At 36.3% G+C, this 20,420-nt stretch overlaps 2 protein-coding genes across 2 annotated transcripts in view; both read right to left on the reverse strand.

The window, feature by feature from the left end:
- The window catches only part of LOC106115759 (uncharacterized), a 61,026-nt gene extending 54,886 nt beyond the window's left edge, over positions 1–6,140 (reverse strand). Inside the window, exon 1 of the mRNA XM_013309264.1 lies at positions 5,847–6,140. The gene's annotated coding sequence lies outside the window, so the exon portion shown is untranslated. The remainder of the gene's footprint in view (positions 1–5,846) is intronic.
- A 1,453-nt stretch (positions 6,141–7,593) lies between these two features.
- On the reverse strand, positions 7,594–20,125 carry tna (Zinc finger MIZ domain-containing protein tonalli). Its single transcript, XM_013309309.1, has 11 exons — positions 19,735–20,125; positions 19,049–19,198; positions 14,247–14,391; positions 13,312–14,086; positions 13,096–13,228; positions 12,796–13,006; positions 12,317–12,654; positions 11,864–12,011; positions 11,337–11,678; positions 10,910–11,083; positions 7,594–10,695 (listed from the first exon to the last, which is right to left on the reverse strand). Exons 3-11 carry the CDS (start codon positions 14,358–14,360, stop codon positions 10,534–10,536), a joined length of 2,397 nt encoding a protein of 798 aa, XP_013164763.1. The 5' UTR covers positions 14,361–14,391; positions 19,049–19,198; positions 19,735–20,125; the 3' UTR covers positions 7,594–10,533.
- Between the last annotated feature and the right edge of the window lie 295 nt (positions 20,126–20,420).

Raw genomic sequence — 20,420 nt, forward strand, 5'->3', positions numbered from 1 at the left:
GTGATTACTCCATACAACTCCAGTGAGAAGTTGAAGTTGTTCTCCTTAATCAATTATCTTTGAGGTATTAAACTCGAATAGATAACACTGTAGACGATATACTTACTCTACCTACCCGAGTCAGATTATGGTCAAGCACCCATTTATTGGTAAAAATATTATCTTGATTCGCTTTTGTTTCCGTCCTGTATATTTGATCTGTTACAATTTCCCGGTGGGTATCGGCTTGCGTATTACTGTCGAGCGATAGTAGATTTCCTATACAAGGTATGTCACAATGGGCTCAGCACTGCGAGGGTAGGTGTGCGGTGGGGGGCGACGGGCGGGTGCAACGTCCTGCCTCCGTGCGCTGCCTGCATGCGTAATATACGGCTTGACTATTTGACGAGCATTTCTTATAAGCTTGTAGTAAGTAGAGATTTGAAGAAAGTAGCTTTTTACCATAAATGTAATCAATAATAATTAGGTTTAAAGCTGCAGTATCGCGATGATTTTAACTATTTACTTAATGTTCCATAAAACTGCGAAAGCTTCTTTAAGGCAAATAGAATGAAATCTCATCACTTGAAGTAGTTTAAATAGGTATGTTGTTGGGTACAGGTTTAGTCGTTTAACCTGTGGTGTTCGAACAAGTGCAGACAATGGCACATTAGCCGGAGCTCATTACACTAATTAAACATTGCAACGGTAAGTGTCGGAAACGATGACACGTATATGACAGTGACCGAGTTATGAACCGTACTATAAATTAATCAAAAAAATATCGTGATATCTTGCATATACATAAATTGTTTCTGAGAGTTATATGAATCAATTTATTAACATTTCCAGCAAGGATAATAACCAATAAGTTTAGAGGCAACAATTATTAATACGATACGAAATAATATAATAACAGGAATGTTTTACAGTGGATTTCCACTGCATCTAACTTCCGAAAGAATAAAAGAGATAAAATGTTTTAAAATTAATGTTTCGACAATGATAACCCACAGATACATTGAACATTGATAGACATGACACATAGTTTTTGAGCGTGTGAATAACGGAACACAAGTTACGAGTACTTGTGACGATCATAACAATAACTCGAGGCTGTTCACATTTGCTCATACTGTTAAGGTATGTATTACCTACTGAGTACAGAAAGACATTGCTTTTCTATCACTTTATTGAAATCCTAACACAAGTCTTACTAAAACTACACTAAGCATGTTGAATGTAAAAGAAAAATGCATTTACTTTAATTGAAAAGTTACTAACGATTTACCTTCAACATAAAGTTAGCTTCTACAAATTTTGTTTGGTTGTAAGCTATAAAAATTACTGGAATACTTTTCATGTTAAAGAATTCGCCCGTAGCACACAATCAATTACAATAATGCACGACGTATTATTACTTTATTGTGAAAGTAAATCAAAAATAACGATACAAACGGATTGTTGGTCAATAGGACAAATTAAATTAGTTAAAGTAAAAAAAATAAAATTGAACGAAAGTCACAGACGACACGAATTTAGTCACAACAATAATAACCAATCTCATTTGCTGACTGTAGTATGGTCTTAGATTTTAAATAGCAATATACGTATCACAAGGCATTCCAAACACAGTTTTTTTTTTCAAAATTAAATTAAACTATTGTTCCAAAGACATAATTACTTATACCCTCACAATCAAAACTGTTGGGCTGATAGCTCTTTGATTTGACGTGTTTTAATTATAATCTTACTTACTAATAGCGAAGAGCTACGACCAACATCTCAAGAAGCTCTCCCTAAACAGTTGGATTAAGGGCCCGATACAATAAGCAGTTATCCTAGGAACCGTGCGCATTGAGAAGGTTCCTGTCTCTGCAGCCCTGCACACTGGTTATTTGAGTCATGGGATTCCGCAGTCGGTGGTGCTCTATTTTGAATATAATATATTTTGTATAATTTTTTGTTTTGTACATGACATGTATCATATTGAGAACATGATAAATAAATAAATACATAGATTATAAATACAAAAAATGGGATTAAACTGGATTAAATATTGTAGTCAGTCCAGTTAGTTTAGCCGCAAAGTGAACTAGTAAAGTGAAGCGGATATCCTCCAACTAGTTTTTTTACTTTAAACTCTTTCATATAGTAGTAGTAGAAAAACAAGTTCATAATACTTATCTATACTAATATTATAAAGCGGAAGAGTTTGTTCGTTTAAACGTGCTAATCTCGGGAACTACTGGTCCGATTTGAAAAATTCTTATTTTGTTATTTTATTTTTATTTATAGAGTTTTTGGATAGTCTATTTATAGAGGAAGGATATTTGGGCTATACGCTGCGACCAATATTTTTTTTTAATTACGCGCGGACGGAGTACCGGGCGACAGTTAGTATTAAATACAAATCAAGGTCAATAAATGAACTTGTTACGAACTCTACATAATTATTACGTAAATATTACCTTCCTGTTTATCGTAACTTAGAACTTAAAAAACAGAACAGAAAAATGTCGCAAAAATATTTTATCTAGAAAGCGCTTACAGATTACATAAAGTGCAAAAGTCAATCTTGCATTTTAATATTTAATTTCAATAATTTTTTTAAGTGTCACCACACGAATTACCATTTTCCTCTGGTGAATTAAGTTTTAGTACTTTCCCACACTTCTATAATTAATCTAATACAAGTAACGATAAGTAAGTTTGTTCATATATTTATTTCCAATAGAGATGCGTCATCTGATTACCTCGTGTGAGTCATTGGCAAGGACAAAGCTTCTACCTACTGCCACTGCATCTTTTATGGATGCTACGTTCTTTAACTACATTCAAGAAAACATCGTAGGAGGAACTTACATGAACGAAGTAAATTAATATTTTCTATTACTTCACTCAGTTGCAATTTATCAAACCTGTTTACGTATGTACCGATAACATTTTACCATATTTAGTTAAGTTAAATAAGTTACGACAATCGTAACAGGTAGAGTTACTTATACGATTATCGTGTCATTAAGTCACAAAGAGCTATAAATATTTCTTCATCCTGTGCTGTTATTAATTACCAGATATTTATTTGGTAATAAGTTGAATCACGATGCAACTGCTTATTTTACATATTAATTGCTCGTAGTTTGTTTAATAACAATTTATGAACATTTTTTTGTTATTTCACGCTTAATAATTTCAATAAGCTAATATCATGGTCTATCTAAAATAATAATAACTTTTAATAGTACTAAAAGCGTGTGAAAAATATTCTACTAACCTTGCATTGGGGAAAGTCGTTAAATTTCGGTTTAAAGATGCGTTGCTAGCCTTTTTAAGCCGCGTTTTGTCTGACACGTATGCGTGGCGGAGGCCTAATTTTAGTCCATTTTCCTTGCTACCCTTTTCTTATAATGAAAGAATGGATAGAAGTGGTTTTGATCGAGGAAAAGACGCACAGAAACATGAAATATTCTATTCCTGTGCATACCTCCTCCGTCGATTAAAAGGAGGCAACTCCTCAGCAAATGCCGTTGTCTATGGGCAATTCGCGTCGCTATTTCAGCGAATTCAGTTGCCCGCTGGCTTTTTTGTCACCTTATTATTTAAAAAAAATGTAGTCCAGATGTTTTAATACTATAATTATATGAGAAAATCATCTGCATAACACAAATTGATATGGCTACATAGTTTCTCAGATATTTAGTTAAATCTGGGGCACAGCATAATGATGTGCATTAAAAGTTGTTATTAACGTTGGTTTATGACAAGAAATCATAACATCGCCGAGTTAGTAATACTTGGTTATGAAATATACGACATTTACTGCTGGTTAATCTGACAAATACTATAATTTTCGTTGAAAGAACTCTCAAAATAAATACTTTTAAAGTCCTTGCCGTTTGCCTCATTCATACGATTGAATATAAAGTTTTTATATTTCTTTACAATGCGAGTTGAAGGTACAACTAAAGGCCACATATTTTATGCAAAATATTAAAATATAAAAATGTCTATGATCAAACGAGATAGAGCTAGTAAGCAAACTTAATTAAAAATTTGTTGATTATTATCAAAAAGTTGGAAAAACTATTTCCATTGTAAAATAGAACTGGCTTAAAATATTTAGTATTAAATTGATTTTAAATGAAAAAACAATTTGACATAAAAACTCTCTAATCTCAAGTTTTACATACTAGAGATGCAGATTGCATTTATCTACGAATTATTTTTAATTTCCATCCTACACAATGTTATAACATCTTCAAATAAAGCAACAATGACCTATTGATTCAATGTCTTTGAGATCGATTCAATCTCAGTATGACTATGCTAGGACGTATATTAATTCGTTACACAACGTTTTTAAACATGAAACATCAGATGATGACAATTATTATTCTTATTATTCACTTAAGTTAATAATCTTACAAACATTTCAGTAATACACCATTATATCAGAATTCACTCCCTTTTAACACTGTTCACAATCTATGCATACTTTGTTTGGCCTTTACGTAGCCATCCACTTTCAAACTTATTACTTTCTTGTTTATATGCCATCTCTCAAGGTAACATGTCTATACCACGCTTTTGTTTTTCAATTTATCTATCTTTAACGCAACAGACTTCGTCTAATAATTCCTAATTTTGTCTTAGTTTACGCTCGTTATATCTTATATATAAAATTCTCGTTCACAATTTTCGTTCCCATACTCTTCCGAAACGGCTTGAACGATTCTCATGAAATTTTGTGAGCATATTGAGTAGGTCTGAGAATCGGCCAACATCTATTTTTCATCTCCCTAAATGTTAAGGGTAGTCCACCCCTAAATTTTTATTTTTTATTTGTTAGACAATCACGCAAACGGAGTAGCGGGCGACAGCTAGTAAAACTATAAAATTGATTAGTTGGTATATTCAACGTTATAATTCCAAGCAACCCAAGCAAGGTAATCAAAACTAGAGATAACATATTGTAATTGAAAGTGTTGCAGAAAGCTTGCGGGAGATTTTACGGTTGAGCACGCGTATAATTTTAAAATTTCACTTCTTAATTTACATGAAGTTAATCGATTATAATTTCCACGCTGCCTGTTATTCTTACACGAATATATCTATTTGTTGCAATGTTGTGACTCTATTTGAAAGTTAAAAAATAAGCAATCTACATTTTAATAAAACGCTTTAAAAATTTATAGTATAATTTCCATTAATTATTATTTTGTTTGGTGTAGTATAGGTTTCGATAATTTGTTTTAAAAATTACGATCAACTGACAGTTATTTTTAAACAGCCATGTTTTTTTAGTTCTTATTTTGTCTTAATTAACTGTTCACGTTTCACCGTTTTATTTTTACAAAGTACCTAACTATATTATTAAATTAATTTTTCTTTCGTAAATTGCAATTGTGGAAACAAATAGCAAATCATTCATTTTAACAATGAAGAAATTAAGTTTTAATATAGAAAGGTAGCATAACAATAAGTAAGACACCATTGATTCCATTAATTTCATTTGATTGTTTTTGAAATATCCAACTTAATATCCTTTGCACACAATTGCATTGCAACAAATAATGCTAATAAATGCAATTAGAGAATGGGAATCTCTACACGTTTGAGATATTTAGTTTACCTGAGCACCATTTTCACAAGTCTTATTGGTTGCATCTTTTACCAAAACTGCGGTCCTGCTAACTTCAGCGATAAAACAACTAAGCCTTATCTTGTATCTCACATATTTCTAAGATCCATTAAAATTGACACCACTGAGGTCAGTAGTAACGACGTGTCGTGACATTTTAGTGAGTTTAACATAATGTTTTATTAGTCTCATTGATAAATAAAAGTTATATAAAACAACTCACCAAAAACATAAAAATCCTCTTGAATTTGTAAGAAGCTCAAAGCATAATCACACACTTGATCAAATAAACAAAAGCCGTACCAAAGGTACCGATCGTTTGAAATCAGGTTTCGTTGAAACCGTTATGCACTTTAAACCATAAATACACAAACAAATAAGATGATTTATACAGGGTAATTAATTAATATTGTTTTTATAAATAAAATTGTTCGTTACACACACTGGCGTTCGTTCGATCGTTTTGTGTCGTTCAACCGGACAGACAGGGTACGTTCGACCCGGCGCGACGACTGATCGGCTGTGCTTGTGGGACGGAATAGCTAACCTGTACGTACACGTATGAGCTTGTGTGCGTATAGAAGCCTTCGCTGCGCGTGCGATTATTGAGTGTTGCTAGTAAAATAGCACCTACAGTAATGTAGGTTAAGATTTTTATTCTTTATTGCAAAAAATTAGGACTAGCCTGTCAATACATTTTTCTAAAAATCGAAGTCTATAAAATCCGAAACAAACTTATTAATTTATAAAATAAATCTAGTAAATACCATAGTAGCCTAATATTACTCGGTTAAAAGGTATAGTTTTTTCGGTGTATACAAATCTTTATAAGTTTCCATTTTTTAATATAGATTAAGATGTTATACATGGCAACATATTGCTTACAATTTTAGGTAGGTAAATCCTGTCGGCACCAATCCCGTATCCTAACTTAAGAACACCTTTATTGATATTTTTAGAAGTTTTTTACTGCAACTATTAATTTATTATAGTCTTTTAGTTCTAAGAACTTAGGAGATTAGATCTTTAATTTGTTGTATCTTCTAAATTAAATGCCGCCAAAAACATTTCAATAATCGGAACAAGTCTAGCCGGTTAGGTATGTTACTTAAAATTACTGGACATCGGTCATCGTTCTACAAAACCGTTTTAATGTCACTTGACCATACTGCCTTACGATTTCGATATCTCACCCAAAAATAATTTAATATAAGTAACTTTTAGGAATAATTTAATTAATAAGCGATCAGTATGGTAATATGTATCTAAAGAAGTAATCATCGTTTCAAGCTTATGGACAATTTATATGAAATAAAAACGATCGACAAAATCGAATTAATATTCCACTCCTAGTGGCAAATTCGATTTATTCTCTTTTTATTACTTTTGAGAATACGCCATCTAGGTTCTGTATGGTGAACTTTCTTCATAGAGTAGTTTGTCCTATCAAACCTAGGTGGCCAAATGAAATCATTTTTAGTTTTTCAACAATGACATCTATCGATTTATTCTCTCAACTACCACAACACCAGAAAACCAATGTTGCCTGTTCCTATAACTCACTAAAATTATAAATGCGAGTGTTTTTAGATGAATGAATGGATGTAAAGAAGGATTAAACGGATCTCGATGTTGGGTGTAGATATAGAATAAAGTCTGGATGAACATAGTAGAGCTATTAGTTTTTTTCCGCGCGGATAAGTCGCGGGCAATAGCTAGTATGATTACAAATAATTTGTCTAGTTTTATATTGGCTTAAGTTATGCGCGGAGACAAAATATCATGTTTCTTAAGCTTTTCGCCTATAGCATAAATCCATTCCATTTGCATGATATTTTGTTAACAAAAATATCGAATCGCTTATTGACGTATCAAGTTTTTATTACAACAAAAACAATGTTTTCAGGTATAATAAAAACTTCTAATATTTAAGAGCAAATGATTAAACACGGATGTAATAAAATAACGTATAATTTTTAAGTTCATTTTATTTTCAATAACATAAAAATGTTATGTTTTTTTCCATTTTATACATTTCGAAATGAATTTCAGTGGGTACGAATCTGATCAGTAAAATGTTCACAATAAATTGAAGAGTTTACACTACAGTACAGTTTGGCTTTGCACGAAATCACGGTATGGCTATCGCCATATTTTGAATTTCTTTTTTCACTTATTTCCAAATGCTGTATCTTACATTCGTACGAGCAAAAATCTACAATACTCCACAGCAGTTCATCATAATATTCAACAAAATATATTGTAATAATTTACTCGCTTGGATCGATCATTCCTTTTGATTTTTGTATATCTGCTATTAAATGTTGATATGCTAAAATTTTTTATGATATTTTCCATTTTATGTAAACAAAAATACATCGTTTACCTAAATCAGGTAAAATTGTACAAAAATTATCATTTGGTCTTACAAAAATCGTTACAATGATCGACCCAAAGCAATATTCACTACAATAAATAGAACTAGCTAACTGGAATTGAAGGTCCCTTAAAAGTATGTAATTTTAGATAAAAAGCTGTGATCCACCAATGCTACTTTCTCTCAGCACGCGCGTCTAATCGACGCATCTCATTCAGTAAACTTTCCAATTCGCTTGTACAGTTGACCACGGCTTTTTATAACACTAATTTTATTGTTTCATAATAGTCGACTAACTCTAAAGAGGCGTCCATATTCATAGCATGAAGAAAAATGCGCAAATTCACCAATTCTTACATAAATATTGAAAAGATTTGACAGTTTACATATAAACTCTTAAGTAATTATAAACTGCTTTTAAACTTTTTATCAGTAATTTATCACTGTAAATTTTACAATATCTAAAATGAACAATGGCTCTGTGATTGACAATTTTAACGGGAACTTAATTCCATTTAGAAATTTCCACGATTATCGATAATGTTTTGCACCTTACTAATTTCAATAATACAACAAAATTTGTTTTTTTTTCTGCAAAATCCCCGTAACGCGGTAAGACATCAAATGGAACCAAACATTTGAAAATATGTGAAACAAGTTTTCCAAGTTTCAATGCTCATCGTAATTATAAAATGAATATTAAAAAAAAGTGTTTCATTAAAATAAATTGTATGGTTATAACTTAGATCATTATTATAAGATACATAAATATTATTGCTTGTCAATTTTTACTTAAATAAAAGGCGGCAGAAAAATAAATAAAAGTTTTCTTGTAAGATGAGCATAGATTTTAGATATTTTTAATCTGTGAACAATGGAGATAGTATACATATGTTTCAGCGCGTAAATGTGACAATGACCTAAAGGTCTATGTTACCAGGTCATTAAATTTAAAAAAATAAATGTGACATTTCATAGTTCTTCAAGAATAACTTTTTATGTTGTTTTTAACTTTCAAGTTTAGTTAAATTGTGATTTTTTTATTAATACTTACAGTTGAATTTACTAGTTAATAGAAGCACCATAATTCTATGTTTAACCTATTCAGGTTAAAATTCATCACCGAAGGTAAGATTCATTTTATCTACATTATTTGTTTTAACAAGTTTTTTACTTTAAACTTTCTTGATTCGTCGCTTGTTATTACATTATCTTGTTTATTTCACAAACTAATCGAAATTAAGGTGAAAATGTCATGGCGTTAGTCTAACAAGAGTTAGTAGTAACGGGAGGTAGACTAACATAGTGGCATTGTTTTCTTAGACAATTCTCTTCTACTATAGCGAATGTATTTGAGAAACAATCACATTTACGCTCTGAATCACATGTTTTATTGCATTATGATATTTGTATGTACATGTAAAACCATGTGTAGAATTTTAATTTAGTAATACTACACTAAAACTGGCCGTCATATAAGTATCCGCCATGTTCTCCTAAATATAACTACGTCATATAATATTCTTAACTAATCAATATTTACAAATAATACAGTTCATTTATCTTTATATAGAAATTAAAATATATTTCTATCATTCTTCGATTCACAATAACGCAAAATAATTTAACAGAGTTCATTTTTGCACTCACATTTACAATATAGTTGCGTAACTAATTTGTTAACGCTTTATTTTGTCGATTTGAAACAACACGTTTAGAATATATCACCCAGTAAGCGAGTACAGCAATACTCACCGATCTTATCGTACATTACTTAATTAAAAATGCAGAATATGTGATAACGTCAAGGAATATATTACAATGAACGGCAATTGAACGTTATAGTCCGCTCGCATCAAATAGGAACTATAAGATTCACAATGCCCGCGCGCGCGGCCGCGGCACACTATATGTACAGCCGCGGCCACGCGCCCTACCGCTACCAAACAACTAGCACAAATAAAACTCTCTATTTACAACCGGCTCGGCTGCTCGTCCACCGACGACACCGAAACAATTCTAATCGATAAAAAGTATTACATTGAATCGAAAGACAAGTTGAATTAATATTTATTGTAAATTTTTGTTACACTTTATGCTAGAGTTTAGAATATAGGGAGCTTGAGTGGCGCCACCGTGACGGCGGTGCGAGGAACTATACATGCACAACGCCGCGGTATGGCCGGCGCGGCGCTCGTCTCAATACTTTATCTATACGTAACTATAAATGTACTCCGGCACCGTCGCTGCGACAGGCGGTGCCCCGTCCGCGCCCCCGCGAACGGAAGAGGAACTAAAATCTAGTATCACAATATCGGGCTTCATCGCTCGAACAGTTGCATCGACGCACTACGTGCACAAACGAACGAACACCGGGAACCTTAACGTAACACAACGTCCAAGTCGTTAAATAACTCGCGGATCGAACTGAGAGTTCCACTTAGAAATATCATTAACGAGATCAAAAGATAATTCTAGGTGACTATGACTTTTAGGGTCATTCAGGCTGGACCTCCGCGAGGAGGGTTAAGGCTCACTCGAACAGTGCCAGTAAATCGTCGGATGAAGGCGCGCGCGGGGGGTGGCTGCCGGCCGAGGAGGAGGATGAGGGCGGCGTGGCCAGCAGCTCGCCCAGCGCAGGCGCGTCCAGGTACGACAGCAGCTCCATTGGGTCCACGTTCGTTTCAGGAAGTAACTGGAAACATACATATTCATTTAATCTCCAATATTCAATAAAATTATCTAGTAAATTTCAACATCGTTCTGATCACTGTTGTGCGCATAACAAATTCATTGTTTAAAGACAATATAAAACTTATGCTTGTGAACATGTAGCCAAAGAGCCACAATGGTCTTTTCTTTCCAACTTTGCAAACAAATTTATATTATGGTATGATAAGTTATCTTACGTTCAAGTTGTCGGTGCCCTCGCCATCGATGACTGCCGCGGGGTCAAAGTTGAGGTCTGCGGGTATGTCGACCTCGCTGAGCGGGTGCCCGACTGAGGGCGGGCCGGGCGTGTGGCTGGAGCCGGGCGTGTGCGCCGAACCCGGCGTGTGCGGCGTATGTGGGGTATGCGGCATCTAACGAACGTACGTAAATTTTATAAATGCCATTTTATTTAATAACAATATCTAAATATTATTGTTAAATAGGTGTCTCCTCCGCTGTCGCACTCCGTCTCCAAAATTAAAAAAAAACTTAATAAGTAGCCCATGTATTCTTCCAGTTCCCTTGAGATGTCCTCCAGATACCTACTAATAAACATTCACTCATCCACACATCCTAAACATTATGTGGTAAAATAGATTGTTATGTAATGTTTTAAAAGCTTACCTGTTCATTTAGACTCTTCTCCATAGCATTGAGTGGGTCTAATGAATTGACGCTGTCGTTCAAATGTGACAGCGGTCCATTGCCAGCAAATTCATTACTGCCAGGTCCATTGTTCATGCCGAAGTCATAGTTCTGACTATTGCTTCCACTGGAATTTCTGCTCTGACCGCTTTGATTGTAGGAGGATATCATTGAACCGCTTGCGATTGTGTTCATGTCTGGTGGTAGGTATGGCGATAGTGCGTTCATGTCCCAGTTGTTCATTGTGGGCATGTTCATAGAGCCGGGAGACATGGCTTTGCCACGTTTCCCAACGCTGTTATCATTACTATCATCTTCTTGCTAAAAATATATATATATGATTATAATTTACTGTCTATGGAATTTGTAGTAAATCGTTAAAAGGCTTTTAATTTTTATAAATGAATAAACATAACTCTAAATGAATAATAAGGCTACACTTTCTAGGCAAGTTAAATTTTTTGAAATAAAATTGTTTCTTGCTAGATTTCATAATGAATAATTACCTTAATGCCAGAGTTGGTGAGACTCTTAGCTGCTTTCCAATTAGCTCCATTGTCTATGGTCACTTCGTCTACATCTGAGCCGTTTAGTGTGTTGAGAATACCCCACATGTACTGGTCCACTTCTAATCCTTCTAATTGCGCCGGTTTACTACAAAGGAATTACAAATTTAATAGGTTGTATTAAGGTACAAACATGTTAAAAAATCTTGTGTACAAGTCTAGTTGCTGAACTATTAGTGATTAATAGATAGCTGATACTGTACAGTCAGCCACATAAATATGTAGATATTTACAATAGTTTGTCTTTAGTTTCAAAAATATGTGTAAACATTAGGATGGATGTCATATACAAGTTTCTGGAGGTTTGTATATCTAATAATGTAGCTGACTGTACATATATTCCAATATGTTCTCATTAACATTGCCATAATTATAAATTAGTATTCAACTCACTTGCACACCGGACACCTCCATGACCCCCGTTCACAATTGAGTTGTAAATATGACTCCAAATCGAAGCATTGTATGTGTTTGCATTCATGTCCGCGCGCCGGTAGCGTGATCTTTTTGAAGGTGATTGGACATTTTAGCGATACTTTTAGTGCCGTTTGCTCCACGCTGTCCCTATCGTTGCCCGTGTTGGAACTATTGTTGTTGACCGGTGTCTGGTTGAAGTTCATCTTGATCTTGGCAATGCAGTGGTCAGCTGTTAGCAATCGTTTTCGTAGCAAGCCTTGTAATACGCTGCGGACACTCGGTCGATGGACTAATTGAAGTACGAATAGGTGAGACTGGAAATAGAAAAAGTTTTATTAGTATTTTGAATAGTAAAGTTCAAACAGCTGTTTGAGGTGATTTGAATGTAAGAGTGAACTTGCTATTTGTAACAGCTGAGATGTGTTAAGGTGTATGATAAAGATACAGATACTTACGCAACAACACGCGGAGACGGTGATCTGTATCGTGTTCCTGCCGGGCTGGCACACTTCTTTCAGGTACAAAGGTTTGTGCGAGGTTTTGTTCTCGCCCCGGTCTATGACGAGCGGCGTCGCGTTCACTGACACTTGCACGCTTGCTGGCCAGTTCGTGTTCATCTGCCGGTCCTCATGGTGGAAGCATTTCAGTTGTAACTCGAGGTCCGATCTGTGAATAAGTAACGCATTTGTTAATCTAAAGAATTTTCAACACATTTCCATTGTTTTAAGCATTCATATGTGTACAAACAAAATTACCTCCAAATTAATGTTGAGTGGACAGTAGGTTTTAATTGGAATACATGGTTGCTAACTGCTAAATTATGCTCTAATCTAAATGGTGGTAGAATAATACCATCTCTTACAGGGAATGTTAATCGGAGCTCGTCATCTGAAACAAGAAAATACATTAATTCATATGTTTAAGATAAATTAAGAAATTAATATATAAATCAGATTATAACATTGTCTTACTTTGCATGCCCATCGATGGTTTGAGCTCGTTAAAGTGGGGTTTGACATCAGCATTGGGGCTGATGTAAGGCGGCATACTGCTCGCCGGCGTAAGCGGCGGCGTGGGATTGCCCGGCACTGGGCTGTGCTGGTAGGACATGCTCGTCCGCATTGCCACCTCCTGCGCGAACTGACCCGTGTACTGCCCGCCGTACTGCGCGTTGCTGGCCTGATGCTGCGGAAACTGGTTGGGTACGCCTCCATTGAAGTACTGGCCTTGGTTCGAATAAGGGGGCGTCGACTGTCTCATACTCCCTCTCATGGCAGCGCCGAAGTTACTAGTTGGTCCCAGAGGTTGCTGCGGTGGGTATTGAGATTGGAATCCTGGCCGGCCGCCATACCCGGCGGGATACTGCGGGCCGAAACCCGGCTGACCGCCCATGTATTGAGGCTTCCGCTGCCCCATTAGCATCGTACCCGAAGGGTAAGGCGTGTGTCGCCTTTGGTAGCTCGTGGTCATCTTGCCCGTGCTTGCCATTTGCCCGGGGCCCATCTGCGAGCTCATCATGTTGGCGTGCATGCCCATATTGGCCATGTGCGCCATAGGGTTCATTCCGTTCATGGCGGCGTTGCCCATCTGTCCCATGCCGGTCATGCCATTCATGCCGTTCATACCGTTCATGCCGCCGTTCCCGCCCATGCTCATGCCCGTCATGGCTGGGTTATGAGTGCGCTGCTGACCGTAACCGTTCATCGCACCATACTGGGGATTTCCCATCGTCATGTTGTTTTGCATCTGCAAAGAAAAAATACAGGTTAAAGCTTATTGGCCGGTAGAAAACAACGTCGATAAGATATGATAATTATTTGTTCTGAAACGGATTATCATCTTAAATGGGTATTACTGGAACCTTATAAATCTTGTAAATATTGTGTGTGCAGTATGCGGTGTGTACCTGCGAGAATGGCTGCGAGTCCTGCATCGCGGCCGTGGAGGCGGCGGCGACCATCGCGGCGGTGGCGGCGCTGGCGCTGGCGCCGAACTGCGCGCTCTCGCCGCCGCCGCTCATCGCGCCCGCCCCGCCGTACCACCCATACCCGCTGACAAAAACAAAACACAAATTAAACACTGATTACTCTGTAAGTTCAGCTTGCGAGTAATACACAAATAAACTGTCGCGTTAGAAATTATCTCGTATAAAACACGATTTGTAACTCTCAATCGTTTGTTCGCAGAATTTTCTTCTGCGGTGCGCAGCAGCTCGTATGTCAGCTAATCCTGGATGGAGCCCTAGGTCAGGTCAGTGATGTCTTCTATTTAATTATTTGTAGACGCATATTATGCCGCAAGATTGAAATATCGAAGGTGTTAAATAGATATCAGAGAAATCGGGATAAAGACTGCGAAAATCGTTTATTACTCCATAATGTATTTAAAATTCTTAGAAGTGTTTTAGGTTTTCAGTTTATTTTTTTGTTATGTTTAGTTCACCGAAGCGTCAACAAAAATGTGTTAACGTTATTTTTGAGGTGAGGGATGAAATTCCTTTATTTTTAAATGTTCTATGTTTAATGAACTATTGAAAGCTTAATGGGAAAATATGAACAAACTATATGGTTCTTGGTGTATGTATTTCGTAGATCGCATTCTTAAGTGTGTAGCTAAGCAAAGCGTTAACTAGGTATAACGGTACCTACCTTGAGCAAGCTACACATTATCGAGTGGTTTACCTATACAACTGTATTTTTAATATCGTTAGGTATTAAAATGTGAAATCAGTCCGGCAATTTTATTTGATTCGCGATACGAGCAGTTTCTATTCTATTGCAAGTGGCCTTGCCGAGTCGAACATTTTACATTCCACACGTTAACGCTTCGATTATTAATAAACACGGACTCAATATTCAACCCAAATTCTATTGACGCAAGATCTTTTTTTAATACGTGCACACGGATTTTTATTATTTTGACGAACAATGAGAGTTGTAAAAAATCAATATGGACGTACGTAGTGACGCGCTGTTACCCCTGTGTTTCTCTCGGGATATGTTTCATTTTTTTTTTGTATAGCACCCGGAGTGGGAGAGCGATTCATGTGAACTGCTTTTGGGGCCAATTCCCGAGCCTTCTCGGAGCCCTTCCTAATAATTCCCATTCGACAAATGCCCGACAAACACTCGCACGGGCTACCCATTGTTATACGCGTCTCTACTATTGTAACCGTATTGGGTTTGCAAGTTTACGAGTACAATTTTGAGGAAAGGATTTTAATATTTTCAATATTAAAAGCGTTGTTGCCATACTTTTAAGAATGTAACATTTAACTCAACATTATAAAAAGTAATAATGAACGCTGATAAACGCAATTATTTGACAAAATAAACTGATTAAATGTTTTTATATAATTACTTGCTTTATTGCTTCATTACTATATGTATCAAAATAGATTTGTCTCAATTAAAGATGAATAGTTGTCAAGCATTTGAAGATTCACACTTAAGTATCGTCATAAATAGCTTAACAGATACTTAGTAAAGTCGAAAACCAATAAACACGCGAGTCAACAGCGCTCAAGACGCCTCGTCTTATTCATCTCCGGCGCAGATGATTTACAAGGGTCCTTCCTTAGGTAAACTTCGCCCGACCTGCGCTTCTTTTTATAGTTTTGTCTGAACCTTTTTTCCTTTACCGACTAAAATGTGTAGCCGAACAAAAAAAAACTTGTATTCTGCATCCTGGTGCACTTTTTGTAAAAGTGGTACCACATCCGAATAATCACTTACGGCTCGCTCAAAATATTTTGGGTTCTTGAATGCAGGCGCGGCTCGTTCGTTTGAGACAATTCTCGGAATGTTCCATTTAACAAATTTTATATCTGGACGTTATTGTATACACTTTATCCTATAGGTTAATACTAAATACGAATGCTGTGAAATCAATGAATTTGTAGATAAATTGTGAACATATAAACGGTATAAAAATCAAACATTACCGGTTCTTAGCTCAAATGATCAGGTATCTAAAGAACAACGCACGTTTATCGACATGCGAGTCGGCAAAATAAATTAATATGAATGAGTACGTTGCTATTTCGAGAAGCTGGAAGGTGTTCGGCATAATATCGAAAGATAGACGAGAGAAACGCGTAGGAATTTTGATACATAGGCTGTAGTTAATTTTAGATAGGTGCGCAGGCGCGGCGAGTTGTTAGCTAATTGGCGGCGGAGATACGTTGTTATCGAATGCTCTTTTAAAAAGAAACAAATTAAAAGCGCAACTAATTGGCGAATATCGAGCGTGGGTTAAGTTTTTCACTGTCAAATTACAACCCTTATTGAGCGGCGATGGTATTAACAAACGAGTTTCGGAGTATCGATTCGCAACGTAATACGATGTGCCACGCGCGGAGGAATGCTGACCGCTAAGAAGAATAGCGATGTTAAAACTTTATCATACTTTAAAAGAAATTAAAAATATATAAAAGTAAATTAAAAAAATATTTCTTAATTAGCGTAAACATATTGATTATATTGTGTTAAATAAGGCATTAATTGTAAGTTGTGTATAGATTACTATCGGGTAGCGTGAAGCCGTGACGTGTACCGCCCCAGTGTTTCGTCGACAGTTGGTCACCCCTATTTAAAAGCCACTTCACATTGTGGCCTGTGTTCACATTTGTGTACGATATAAAAGTACATATGACGAGGATCGATATTATTGGAACTTGATTAAAGCAAAGAGTGTCGGTGTTTGGAAGACAAATTATTCTAGTTACTTCATTGTTTTATTACTAAGTACTAAACCATAGTTTGTTGTTGTTTACTTACAATCCTTTTTTATACAGATATTGTAAGTTGACAGCAAGACTATTTGCTTTAAAACTGCTCAATTAGCAAACACATTTTCCATCTATAATCATATAAAGCTCATGCATTGTAGATCGAACTTAAAATCTTCTTATCTTCTTTCACAAAATTCAGATAAATTTCCAAATATGTTACGGAACCTAAATATGCATAAATAAAAATTAAGTTTTGTAGAAGTCGTTGTGGTGATATGAAAAATTAAGTTTTTTAAATTGTTGATTGTTAGTTTTATGTAATATTTATCTCGTCAATTGAGGTTCGAGGTCGGGAGAATGAATCATGCTTCAAGGAGCGAATTCCGGGGGTTTGGTATGGAGGCGAGCGCTTTAGGGTGGATACGACACAATGATCGGGAAGGGTCGGCGAGCCTCGCAAACTTGGGGTAAGTGGGCTGAGTCGCGGCAATATGAAGCTTTATTACGCTTCTCATAATAATTTGTTTCCGTATCAGACAAAACTTTTTCGTGACACTATTTTGTGTAATTTTTCACACTTGATATATGTAATTTGAGACTAAATGCACGTGTTTATATGAAGTTTATAGTATTAGATCGTACATTTAAGTAAATTCGTTCAAGTCTATTGAGCACGTGGTATAATAGTGTCGGTGCATCCGCCCCCGGCCGCAATGCCCGTTGAAAACCGACATATTTTCCCACGACCACTTACAAGCTGCTACAAATCTTATATTATAACATTCTTTTCGTGTGACGTGTACCCTTATCTCTAGACGTAGCGAGGTAAAACAAACGGTCATCGATGCTATTTAACGCGACGTGTATTTAGTTGACTGTTTGTATTAATTGCGGAGCGCGCTACCCTTGAAGTGTGGAGTAGAGGACTTCCTGTGCACCGTTCACACAATCCCGCTTCAACTCCCCGTTTATTATTATTTAGTTATTGGTTTTGAATAAAAGGCGCGCTGCCATCAACAATATGTCGCTCGTAAAGGTGACTACGAAACAAAGCCGCCGAGCGCCACGACTTAGCACCTGCTTATTTTTTTTAGTATAATTTACACTACAAATGTAATAACAATCATGGGCAACGATAACCGATGATAGATTTAAAGTTATCGTAATTACTTTAACATTAAAAATTAAACCGATACCTATTGAAACGATGGTAAAATTTATTTAATGAGTCTTTAACTATTGGATGCGCTAAGTGTTAATAATTTGTTTGTTTGTGTTTATTGTAAGAGCTAAAGTGCAGTCACCGCTTGCATTCCCATCGTACGTTAGTGTGAGTGCGCAGCGCTTGTGTGCGTATAATTTGTTTGTGTGTGTGAGTGCAGAGACGTCAGTGTGCGTGATGGGCGCCGAAAGCGTTTGTGCGTGTGAATGGAGGAACACATTTCATTTCTTTCATTATAATTGCAGTGATGCGCGCGGCCGGCAATGTCACTCGCTCGTGTACTTTACAGTTGCCATATGATTATGAGGGATTTACGTACAGATTGATTTATACGAATGCGTAAGCACATATTTTTCCTCGAGAAAAATACAAATGGCTATGCGGCTATGCTATGGTAAAATGTTATGAGGTAGCAAATAAAGTTTTACTCATAGAGGATATTTGATTTTATTGCCCGTTAACTACGATAAGGTGGGTAGAGGTAAGCGAGGCACGTTTCAGCGTTTTGTTGAAATGTAAACAAACTTGTTCCGGATAAGATAAAAACAGTAAGTGCCTAATAGGTGTGACGTTTCGTTGACAAATAGGTATTCGCGCACGAAAAATAATACAAAATAATTTTAACTATGCTAATTGATTTTATACGAAATTGATCTTTGAAATTTATTTATTAAAATTTTACAAAAACACCTTACGCAAAGACATGAATAAAATCAATATCCGAAAAATGTTAAGTTTGACATATGGTACTTACTTATGCGCGTTGACTCTGTATCCTATGGTCCCTTGCAGGGGGTTGTGTTTGGCCGTGTCGGGAGCGTGTGCTCCCGCGTAACTTATGTTGTTCCCCGCGTACCCAGCCGTATTAGCAGAGTTTGCCGTCCTGTCGCTTCAAGCGCACCCCCTGAAACACCACGTATCCTGTTGTACTCTCTAAATAATCCACTTAAACTGCTTCATGTTTTTCAGTATTTTCATATTGTTTTAAATTTCGACGATTATTCGGTTTATGTAGCAGCTATATTTTTTAAATTAGTTTTTGTTTAAACGGCCGTTGTAAATGTCAAAAATCAATACGTTTATCGTGTCGTAATTTTAAGAATAAAATTCACACTTCGCAAAGGATATTTTAATTTTGAAGTGTTGTTTATAGTCACAAAATATACAAGTAATTTAATTCCACTTTTAATTAAATTTTACGGTGGAATTTACTTATCAGAATTATTTATCATTTACACAAGAAATTAACTCAATCAATTTCTAAAAATTTTAAACACGATTGAGCTAAGTGTTGCTTTTTGAGCAACCGAGATTAATTTTTATTTTATAGTAACGTGTTGTATGTTTTCAACTGTGACTTTTTTAATTACTTTAATATATATTTACTGTTATGTTGATAGAAGAATTTGTAATTAACCGAACTAACAACTGATAACACACCTTAAATTTTTTAGTCTTTTTGTCACTTTATTCCACACAATCCAAAGCAATGATTGCACAGATAATTTATTAATACAATCCACAAATGATCTTCAAAATCCAATTTTTGCACTTTGCAATCCTTTTTTGGTGGGCCACTGCACTTTATTTACGTTGAAAAATTCAAAACGTCACTTAGCACAGTTCATAAAATCTCCAAATCCAATGTATAATATTTGCACCTGTCACTGTGTTCCAACATTTGATAATAAATTTATTATTATCGTTCACTCACGAGTCCGACTTTGTATTTACCGAAACATCATAGACGTGTAGCGCGAGCGCCGACACCGACGTCACTGACATCGAGCAACCACACGGTCGACCGTCAAAGGTAACACTGGCGATGGCGATGGCGAGCCGGCGACGGCGACGGTGAGTGAGAGGTTGCGCGCGGGGCGCCCACCGCGCGGCGTTGCCAGCTCGCGCGATAAAGTGGCGCACCCCCGCCCCGCGCCATGAGCCCCTCGCCCGTGCCGCTCGGCACCGCTCGGGCGCCGTCGGCGTCATACCCCTGCCCTGCCCTACCCGTGCCCCGCCTCGCGCACTCGACGTTTCACGTAACGGTCCTCAATCGAGCGCGCGCTACTCGCTCGTTGCTTGTTCGAGTACGGCAGTCGGATTCGGAGAGCATGGATGTGTCGAAG

The sequence above is a fragment of the Papilio xuthus genome, unplaced genomic scaffold (genome assembly GCF_000836235.2).
Source record: "Papilio xuthus unplaced genomic scaffold, Pxut_1.1 DF827777.1, whole genome shotgun sequence".
NCBI lineage: Eukaryota > Metazoa > Arthropoda > Insecta > Lepidoptera > Papilionidae > Papilio > Papilio xuthus.